At 34.9% G+C, this 10970-nt stretch overlaps 1 protein-coding gene and 1 long non-coding RNA gene across 4 annotated transcripts; one reads left to right on the top strand and one right to left on the bottom strand.

Annotated features, from left to right (window-relative positions):
- Positions 1–294: 294 nt before the first annotated feature.
- LOC126923441 (uncharacterized) lies at positions 295–9235 on the bottom strand. Its single transcript, XM_050736898.1, has 6 exons — positions 9086–9235; positions 3275–3532; positions 2594–2730; positions 1812–2262; positions 1144–1321; positions 295–983 (listed from the first exon to the last, which is right to left on the bottom strand). The coding sequence occupies exons 1-6, from the start codon at positions 9116–9118 to the stop codon at positions 742–744; spliced, it is 1299 nt and encodes a 432-aa protein (XP_050592855.1). The 5' UTR covers positions 9119–9235; the 3' UTR covers positions 295–741.
- Positions 2592–8409, top strand: LOC126923453 (uncharacterized). 3 transcript variants are annotated; one of them, XR_007713164.1, is made up of 5 exons: positions 2592–2718; positions 3287–3595; positions 5583–6607; positions 6737–7092; positions 7867–8409. It is a non-coding gene; the product is annotated as an uncharacterized LOC126923453 (long non-coding RNA). The 3 variants fall into 3 exon arrangements; XR_007713165.1 differs by lacking the exon at positions 2592–2718 and having other exon boundaries at positions 3468–3595; positions 6737–7441; XR_007713166.1 differs by lacking the exons at positions 2592–2718; positions 3287–3595 and adding an exon at positions 3602–4609.
- Positions 9236–10970: the final 1735 nt, after the last annotated feature.

Raw genomic sequence — 10970 nt, 5'->3', positions numbered from 1 at the left:
AATGTATACAATCACCCTCAAAAGAAAATACATTATAGTTATATTCAACCGTAACGGATATGAGTAAATTATTCTATAATGAATAAATTAATACAGTTCATTTAGGATTACTTACTATTAAAGATTATATACGCACTGTTTCAGGTCACGTAATAGCACTGCACGTTTAATAAAATGTTGAAATAGCGGAGAAGTAGATTTGCAATTATGTAATAAGTATTTAATGTGAGAAATAAAATAAAATAAATTTTTCGTGCAATTTGTTGTATAAAACGTGCAAAAGTGAATGATCAGTTACGAAGAGCAATAGTGAAGAATTTAATATTTGCTAAAGTTCGTAAATTACATTTGTTTTTTTTTTGTTACACACAAATATGTAATAATATATAACATATCCGTATCTTTGCAGTAATTCTACCAAGTCTTATCAAATTTTATCTATCTTATCTACCTTAAATAATATACATTAAGTGTATTAATTAAATATATTAGTTTCATATATTTTTTAAACTCTGTGTTTTTAGTTTAGTATAATTTCTTAACGCTCACAGATATTAAAAAAAATATTACGTTATAATACAATTTATTGTATTTATTGTATTATTTTTGTATGATATTTTGCTTATATCCGTACCATAAGTCGTTTTGTTAATTTGGTTTCTTATTTCATTTCACGAAAACTACTGTTTCATTTTGATTGAGCATAATAAAGTACATATGTAATATAATATTTGCATTTTGCTATTGTACCGTAGATCGGCCGGTGTAGCCTGGTGTTTGTTCAGAATATTTTCTAGCACGATCTCGTACTAGTTCGTCGATTGATTTATTTTGTGGTATAGTTGATGACAAATTGTGAAGTCTTGTTGCAAGATAGCACATGATAAAAGCTGATAAAACCAGAAGTGCACCAAGTCCTGTTGCAACGTAAAGAAAACTACCGCAACTGTTTTCAAGTCCAGCAGTCACTTTCTGATATATATCTAGAAATCACAAAATACGTAGGTGATGAATTTTGAAGATTCATATTATTAAAATTACATAATTCAACGATGACAATAAAAATATGTTTTAAATACTTGAAAATAGCAATTACTATTTTAGTATTAATGAGTTTAAAGAGTGGAATTTTTTTTAACTCACCATCAGGCATCATCACCGTGTATTCGATATTTTCCTTAAATTTCGTATAAGGTATCGAATCGTTGTATTCCTTTATCAAGCGGTCGACTTTAGGAAAATATTCGTTCGTACCTTCTACAATAGATCGTTTTTTCTTTTTTCCGTGTCCCGATGGTTCAAAAAGATCGAGACAAAAATCCTGTAAATAGGTTGTTATATGTTATTTATTCTTACGATTTCTGTAAATAGAAGAAACACTTTTGCCAATGTTAACACTTTTAAATTATGATCGTTTAAAATATTAATTTTGCCATCTTCTGTTACTAAATATTGACACTTGCACTGTCACTTGATCGCAAAGAGATTTTTAAATAATTAACAATTTGTAATTTAAGAAAATAAAAGTATAAATTTGACATATCAATCGAATTAATTACAAATGCATTATGAATTTAGATTCTTTCTTTATCATTTTAGTACGTCAATCTCGTTTTTATGTTTGAACCGTTCGCATTTACGAAAACGTGCCCAAACAATTATTTGAAAAACCGCAAACTCCCAAGCACGAGCCCTCTAAAGGACGAATGTTTTTGTTGTGTCAGACAGCGAATTACAAAGCTGAACAGGTGAATAGCCACTCATTCAGTCGTCAACCACAAGTTAAATTGGACCGTAAATTATGTCCTTACCGGTTGGCAGTCCTGAGGTTCCATGCAAGCCTTGATCTGCGAGTGAATCCATAGCGTGGAACGTTCTCTCATGGAACTGAGGAGAAAGGCTTCGAAATCGAGGAAAACTTCGTTCTTTCTCTCTCGATAACGGGCTGGTTGATGAGGAATTATTGACGCGAAATCTCGATTTCTACAGCCGTCCTTCACCAACACGACACTTCCTGGTGCGTGAGGCTGATCGGGATCGGGACTAACGGTCACTTCCAACAGTTTAATGTAACCCCATGCACTGTCTGCACTGATTCGAGCTCTTAACTGAAGCTTTGTACCAATGGGAACCGCTTGATCGACAGTCTGTGACCCCGATGCGTCCGATACGTTGCCCGTAGCTTCGCGGTAAAGGGCTACCTCGTACTCCAGTCGTCCAGGTGTTTCTTCGACCACCCCAGATACTCTTGCCCCGTGAGGACTGAAAGAGATTAGAATTTCAAAATTTAGAAAACAAAATTTGTACACGAAATGTTTCAAATATCTTCCGCAGTACGGTGCCAACATGAAAATTTTTGTTTACGCTTATTTTTTTTTTATAGAATGAACTGCTGAAAGTTTTATTATATATATGTACATACATGTATACTTTTGTCGATGATCTAGATAATTAAACGATCAGAATTATCACCAATACCATAAATAACTTTAAACAAAGTAAATATTTATTCGAGTCTCTTTGCAATTCATGTCTGTTTCCATAGAAGTTATCAGATAAAACACGATCTTGTCAATGTGGAACAACAACTTACAAGGTTCCAGCGAAACCGGCAGCTTTGTGACGGAGTAACGTGGGCTCAGGTGGTCGGCACATTAAGATTAATTCTTGATCGGCTAGCATGACGACTCCGGGAAATGCCGGAAACCATACTCGCAGGTGAATGAAACCCTAATGACAATAAAATTTTCTTCATCGTATCTCTTTCCTAACTTTTATGTATTTTTTATTTAATTATTTATGTACTTCATTATTTGGTCCTTAACGAGTTAGATAACTAACAGCTCATATCTATATGTAATGTCAATGATAAATTTCAAGATTCTTTCAAGTGCTAGATTTAAATATTTTGAATACTCATTTTTTAACAATTACGGTAATATACAATCGCATTATATAAATTCATACGATATGTCAGAGTAGTTTGCAATGTACGATATTTATATTGTTATACTGTAGTTAAGTTTCGTTAGAAATATATAAAAATCTTTCCTAAATGTACATACAAGACAATCATAGATGTCGCGTGTGTTCAACGATCATCTGATCTGAGCAAGAAGCGATTGATGATCGAATTTTGCGATCAGTTACGTGACAAGTTGGTAATACGAAAGCATTTATTAGTTGATCGGTTTCGGCTTATTGATGCGCGTAACAAAATGCGGACACGGACAATTAACGAGCGCAGGAAACAAAATTTCGATCGATGACTCACGTTTCTCTTCAGGATGCCGCATCTCGAGAAGTCAGTCACCTTCAGGAAATAGTTATCTTCCTGAGGATCATTGGGATCTGGCCTGATCTGGCAGTGAATGTCGGTAAGCGGATTGGCGGATCTGTCGTCGGCAAAGAGCGGCGCCCCTCTGAAGCCAACTGGTCTTTTGATCTTCGCTGTCAGGAGATCGGCTGCTGATCCTGCGCCGCTGCACTGGATGTCAGAGACCTCGTAATCCTGGGCAACGGTGGCGGCAACCTGAAACAATACGACAGTCATTCATCTACACAGGTTTGCTCGAACGACATTCGTGACCTCCTGGTATGTAATTCATTTCCTTCTTGCATGTAGTTTTTTCCTTTCCAATTGCCTTGAAATATAATATTCATGGACACTTAGAGATAAAACTATCTATGGAAATTCAATCACACTTTTAATTATCTCTTACGTCAGTCTCCGCTGATGCCGTTATCTATCGCGTATATTTTCATAACAAGATCTTATAAACGATGTACAACGTACATAAATACCTGTCACTACCGCTCAAAAGCATTGGGTCACTTCGGACGATTTAATTCATCATTTATTTATTGTTTAATGCGTCAAAATATCCATAGTGTAGCTTTACAATATGCACTTTTCTAATTAAAATACATCCTGTGAATAATAAAGATCAAGTATCTGAATACTTTTGAGCGATAGTGTACATACATACACCATCAGCATGAGTTTACGCTACGTTTGATCGTAATTAAAGATGAGATTCAGCGACAGAGAGGGGCAAGATAAAAAGAGGTGAAAGAATGCCGTAATCTTGGTGTTAATGATACAAAATACAATGCGGGCATGGCAACGAAGAATTTCATAGTTGAGCGAACGTTTCGCGGTAACAGGAGTGCATTAATCATTAACATACTTTACTAACAAACTTTTGAACTATTTCACCGTGAAATAACATCTGTTCAGCCGTGTCACTGTCCTCGAGACGGCTGTTTTTTCATCTGAACATCTGGACGATAGCGTTGAGTGACCTCTCACGACTATAAATAAAGTAATTTCTTTAATTAACGTGGGTCGCCTTGGAATTTTTCCTCGATATCGAGCCCAAGGCACCTTTTTACCATTCCTGCTGATATCCAGCGCCGTATGAAACTTCGATACGAAACAAGGTGACCAACACGCGAAAAGAAAAGACTTCAATACGAGTAACGGTGTAGAGAAACGCTCTGGTGCCCGCCTAAGTTATTCGTTATATGTATGCGTACCATACTGGTTGTTCATCGTACGGTCAGCCAGGCGTATAATCGTAGTACAGGTCATGGTTATTTCTTCGAGGTAGGTCAACTCAGCTTTCAAGATTGCTCGATTTCCGCGATACGATTGATAAGCTGATCGATAAAAGGGTGTATCTTGTCAACTCTCTAGATGTCTTATTAATATGCTAACTTAGCGAGTATTTGTGCAAGATCATATTTTTACGAATACGATTAAAAGCATGGAATCTTGGTAGAGAATTGTTTTATGTTGAAATTAATAGTTATTTATTAATTATTATCCAGGAAGGGGAAATTTCAGATACACAAATCTTTTAAAAACAATGTAACTTATCGAATTACTTTTATTTTTTATAATTACCAAAGAGTCATTGAACTCACACTAGTATTAACATAATTGAGAAAGAGGGAAATAATTTGCCGATAGAAGGTACAATCAACAATTTCATTTACATGATCCATTATTTAATATTATTTAATATTTTATTATTTAATAATTATTTAATATTCCGTTATAGTAACAAGCACCATTCAATTAATATTATTACGTAATTTTAACAAAAATATTTAAAACATTTTGATAATTAGATGCTGAGTCTAGTAATATGAGAGGCAAAAAGTTATTACAAAAGTACTTAAAAACTACTTATTTCAAATCAAAATGACCTATCGCTGATTAAGGATGTTGATTGTTCGACGAATTTTTATCAATAAACTGAATATATTCAATGATCATAAAAGTTAATGTGTCAAAATCAATGTTCATACAGTAAACGCTTAATGTGCGCGGTTTATATTCATTAAATACTGAATGTGATAATCATCCATGGACTGCAAAAATATTATAGAAATTCACTCGTTTCCCGGTTTTATTAAGCTTTATATTAAACGTGAAAAAAATGAGTATAATTGAGGGCAGGTATGAGCGAGGGTAATTGAGTCAACGTACTTGAAGAGCGATTAATTTAAACAAAATCTCATCGGATTTAATCGAAATACATCGATTTACTGTGTCGTATCATTAATTATTTCAGGTTCACTGATTTTTCATCAATAATCTTGAATGGATGACGATATGAAACGAGCGGATTTACGAAAAATTCGCGGCGAAATTGGAAAAACGCGATCCAAATGCAGCCGCGTAATTAACGATTTCAAGTCGGGCTAATAAATTACCTTGGATCATCTGTGTCAGCTGCATGCATATTAAATAGCAGAATATTAAAACTACATAAAATTATAAATAATTCATAGATTTTTCGCGTAGTTACCTTAATTAGCAATTAAGGTGTCACATGGATGTAAACACTACAGAGATAATTAATTTCGATGTTGTCACATATATTGTGTTTTTTATCCGTTGGCTAGAAAAAACAAGATACTGAATTTGTTGCGTAAGTGTTTTAACATAGAAAATTACTTAGTCCCTTTTATCTAAACTGTTTTATGATGTTCGAAAGAAATAAAACCATGTCAATACCTGACTTATCATTATAATATGAAATATATATTATTTCTGTGTTCTGTAAGATCTAGAGGTACATTTATATTGATGTATGTGTCAATATTATATCTATCATATTATTGATAACTTTCTTATATACTTATATAAACAAAAGAATTGGTAGGATCTATATAGTTAGTTAACATACTAACAACATTAGTCTTTTAGCTTGTAACTGTAATGTGCAATGGAATCTAATGTTACTGGTTGGTAAGTCATTGTACATCGAACTATTGGTGAATCTTATTCCAATTATACAATCGCTTACAATTTTGCGTACGTTGGTAAGCAAAAGAATGGGTAACATACGTTCGAATACAGTTATTCGAACATGCTCTCTGGTTATTTCAGTGACAAATTATAGATAGTGAAGAAAATCAGCGATCTCCTGTTATAAGATATCCAGTTATCCAAATCGTTTCCTCAGGTATAAGTAGAATTAAGTAGAAATAACGACAAGTAGAATCCTAATGTCTACTACCCATGTACATAATTCTACCACAAAAGTTTGAAACATATTGGAATTCCAAAAGAAATAATGACTTCCTCAAGTAGGTAAATATTTTATACATTATAGTATTTTATATTATTGAAACTGTAATTAATTATACTTCAAAATGGAGGTCAAAATATAACGTTTTTATATCTCAGAGAAATTATACTCAAAAGTTTGTTTCGTTTAAGGAGTAAAAGATAACTTCTGAGCAAACAAAAACGAAAAGATCCGATCGTTCAACGAAATTTTAAATCCATGGCCGAAATAAGTTACTAATTCAGAAATCGATACGGTTAAAGAGTTAATAAGCATTGAGCCATTACTTGGCCGATATGGCGTGCGTCGAAACTGTTATTGTAACAGCACTTTAATCGGACACGGGTGAAGCAAACGACGCTGAAACACAAAGTTTTCGATGGAATTGGAACGTCCGACGATGATTTCCGAATCGTTAAACGGAAACTATTCGCATTAAAGAAGAAACCGACCGGTTGGAAGGGAAAAATAAGAGGACCCCAGTTACTGCGTGGTCGTGACAGTCGAGGTATCCAATTTGTGGAGTTAATAGAAGTTTGATCAAGCCTTGTTTCAAATTGAATGCCAAACTATGGATTGCTGCCGGTCGATAGGACTTTTATCGAAACGTTAATGTTTTTTCGATCGATCGTCCGACACCGGTCGGGTCTCGTTCGATGAACGAACGCGATCCTGTTCTCTGTATCACGAAATTCAATTGAAACTGCGAATAATAATGCTACCGATTGTAGCCGTAATAATGGCAAACTCGACGGCGGTAATAGGAACGCTGTATCGCTGCGTTTCTGTTTATTTCGTATAAATCGCCGCTTATCGAAATTGGAACGTAACACTTCACTTTTTTATCATACTGTAAGGTACTTTCCACAGTCGTATACGTATCGCCTTCTCAACTTTTTCATATTTCAGAGACTTACGGGTAAAGTGTGATACGGATGAAAATGACTTGAATTTGAAAAAATTGTGATCAAGTAGACTACGGATTTCTGTGCATTTATACGAAATTTCAAGAAATGGAAAAATAAAGAATTGTAAAAATAGAATATGGTAGAATATATACAATAGGGAAAAATACATCAAACTTCCAAGATAGCGTATTTGCCGTTATTTTTTTTATAGATGTTATAAATTTCTATTCAGATTCTATTCCTTTTCTTGTACTGACAAAAATGTAAATTTGCATAATAATCCGCAGTCAAATACATAATTAAATTTCATCGATATCGATAAATAATTAATAAATGTTATAATATCTCAGATGTAATTGTTAAATTTGTTGCAGGTATGTTGTAGATACCGTGTCGTTAAATTAAAGGCAAATTAACAGAGCAGTGGTGAATAATACACGCGTGGAGGAATTTACGTAAAGTGTTACATGCGCGTGTGCGCGGTACGCTCCGATTCGATTGATGCGCGGAAGGTTAACGGGAAGAGACAAACAGCCGAATCTGTTACGTGAAACGGGCCCTCATGTGCTGCTTCCCTCGAGATTACTTCCTAGATAACTATGTACACGTACATTTTTTCGTTTTATTCTTTTTTACGAAAGAACCGCACCCGTTTCTTTTATGGCGTCGTAAATTCCTTATTTCTCACTGGTGCTTTTGGCAGGATGACATGGATTTGTCTCCGCATATGGGATACCATACAAGTTAATAACTTCCTGAATAGCCCGTTGATGAAGAAATCTTGAATTTATTAATGGTCGAACGTTGAGACTTTGGAACGGTATAAATTAACGAAATCTGATTTGGAAAGATTTATATCTGATTATCGGATAGTTTATTCATTATATTCGCTTGTATCAATATACATAATATTGGTATACTGGTCTACTTATATTTTATACTCCTGCGATTAATTTATTGCACGCCATAAATTATAGTCTTTTTTTATTTTTTTGTATTCAAATCGTTTGCATGGATGTAATTTTCAGATTTCGATTCAGTTATCTGTGACTTCTAAATCAGTAATTTTAAAGAACAGTCGGAATTGAAAAAGTTTGATAGAATACCGCTCGCATCGAACGCGTTAAAAAGATTCGAGTTAACATTTCGACGTGAAACGCCTTCTAAGGATTATACTCGCGGTCTTCTTATGCAAATAAAATTTTATATCTCCGCTACGAGATGAAAACATCATTATCACCCCAACCCTACAGAGAATTTGAAAGTTTTCCTATAAATTTATCAAGACGTAGAAACACATAAAAAAAAGAAAGACAGAACTCCATAAATCCTTCATCTAAAAGCTCGACAAAGTTGTAAGAAGTGAAACGAAAGAACAGGAGGAAAATGGGTTGAAAAGTTGAGTTATTATACTATCACAGAATTCGTTCTGTTTGGAATATGATTTCGAATAATTCTCCCTACGTAATCAACGACAAGTGTTAGGCATGAGATCGATAATTTTAAAGTGGAAATTCACCGGAGTTCCGAGCTTCGTACGAATCCTTTCGCAGGATCCACATAAAAAGGTAAAAACCAAAGTTTGACACCCACCGTGCAAAATCCAGCGATCAAGACGATCCACATGATCCAGCCGAAGTGTCTCCCTTATCCTTGTTTCTTTAATCGTGAACGCAAAACACGCGAGAAACACACTTTCTGGTAGAAGGAATTGCACAGAGAGGGATGCAATTTTGACGAAGATTCCCGATGAACTGAGGCGCGTGTACCACGCAAGAATTCTCCCTCCGTGGTAGATGTTCCTCCAACGGGTACTGTCTCCTGGAGGGGAGGAACGGAAATCAAGGAACCAGAGAACCACCGGCCCATCCAGAGTACTGTTAATGCATGCTTGCTGCCTCCGCTAACAACCATCCTTACCGCGTCTTCTTCGCGAGCAGTGACGGCCTCGAACGGACACCGCGTCTCCTTTCCGAGCTTCCTTCGGGATAGCATTCGCCCCATTTTCTTCCGCATTTAATTTTATTCTTTTCTGTTTCCTTTTTTAGAAATTTAGTTTCAAGAAGACTTAATCGCCCTGTATATTCGATCTTAACGTTTGAGTTTAATTGAATTCTTTTGGATAATTTATGAACAATTGGATATACGAAAATGAAAGAAGTGAAGTAGAATTCGAGACAATGTTTCAGTTTACTTTTTCTAAAATATAGCATAAAAAGGTACGATAGCTGTTACATTCTAATCAAAACAATATCTACGTGGAATCCTTAAAGATTTACTTGTCTACTTTTATATAGGATCCCTTGCAAGATTTCTTATCTGATTTCTTCGCAACTTTTTTAAACGGAAGTATGGATCAAAAATTGAAAGGAGTAAATCTCTCTCTCTCTCTCTCTCTCTCTCTCTCTCTCTCTCTCTCTCTCTCTCTCTCTCTCTCTCTCTCTGACGTTTCATTTTTATTTTTCAGGTAACGGAAGGATGATACATAGATAGAGGAGATTTGTATAAAAGAAATCGAGGTGATTATCTTCAATGGTGAGTTTATATTTCATGTATATTCCACGTTTGATTCTATCGGAAGAGGATGCAATCGCTAACGAAGAATAGAAATGTTCATTATGCGTGAAGCATTTTTATTACGAATCAAAATTTCATTTCGGTTTCTTTTACTCGCGGCGGCATTCCAGTCTAGGAAGCCTCAGTAAACTGACGGAATCGCGAGACATTACGTGATTCCGACATGCATAAAAGACGAATTGCTTAGCCGGTTGCTGACTTTTCCGGTGCGTTGATTTTAGGTCAATGCCAGTATTCGATCAAACATGTTGGAACACTGTTAGGGTTTGTATTCAGACAAAGAAGAATACATAAAAGATGATTTAGATTAAAATACCGAAAATCTTTAATCAAATCGGAATGTTGAAAAATAATTCCTTGTGGCAATATATTCAGTAAAGAAAACTTCGATATATTTTGCAAACGTTTAAAATATTTTTAATTTCATTTACTTAATTCATTTGCGAAGGATAATGAAACAAAATAATGCGCGGTGATTGTAAATACACCTGATATAAAAGTAATGATCTCCGCTCTTTCAAAGAAATATCAATAAATTTACTACACAGTCGAATATAAATTTTGATGAAATGTCAAAAAAAAAAAAAAAAAAAGAAAGAAAAGAAAAGAAAATGAAAAGTTTCTAGTTTTGTTACAGTATTTTATTTTTCATCGAGGATCGTGTCTTTCATCAGCTGTGTCAGATGCCTGCGTAAAAAGTGAGAATGACGTCGTGTTGGTCGTCATTTTCGTGCCGGTTTACTGTACCTGTCACTGACTGACTGAGACTAATAGAGTACAGTGCTATGTCACGCGTTTCGAACGCACCGAGATTCTCGGGAAAATTGCTCTCTCGTTGTTTTCTGTCTGCCCAGGCCTCGTAGTGAATCATCGGCAACGACCGTACGTACGCCGCGAAACG

This window comes from Bombus affinis, chromosome 13 (genome assembly GCF_024516045.1).
Source record: "Bombus affinis isolate iyBomAffi1 chromosome 13, iyBomAffi1.2, whole genome shotgun sequence".
In the NCBI taxonomy this organism is placed as follows: Eukaryota; Metazoa; Arthropoda; class Insecta; order Hymenoptera; family Apidae; genus Bombus; species Bombus affinis.
This window is presented reverse-complemented; position numbering and strand designations above follow the sequence as displayed.

Bases quoted from the DNA above. Each gene is read 5' to 3' on its own strand.
- LOC126923441 (XM_050736898.1), bottom strand. From the start codon at position 9,118: ATGTGGATCGTCTTGATCGCTGGATTTTGCACG. The intron at 1,322-1,811 runs GTAAGGACATAA...ACCTATTTACAG, and splicing joins AACCTCAGGACTGCCAACCG to GATTTTTGTCTCGATCTTTT. The intron at 984-1,143 runs GTGAGTTAAAAA...TGTGATTTCTAG, and splicing joins CACGGTGATGATGCCTGATG to ATATATATCAGAAAGTGACT.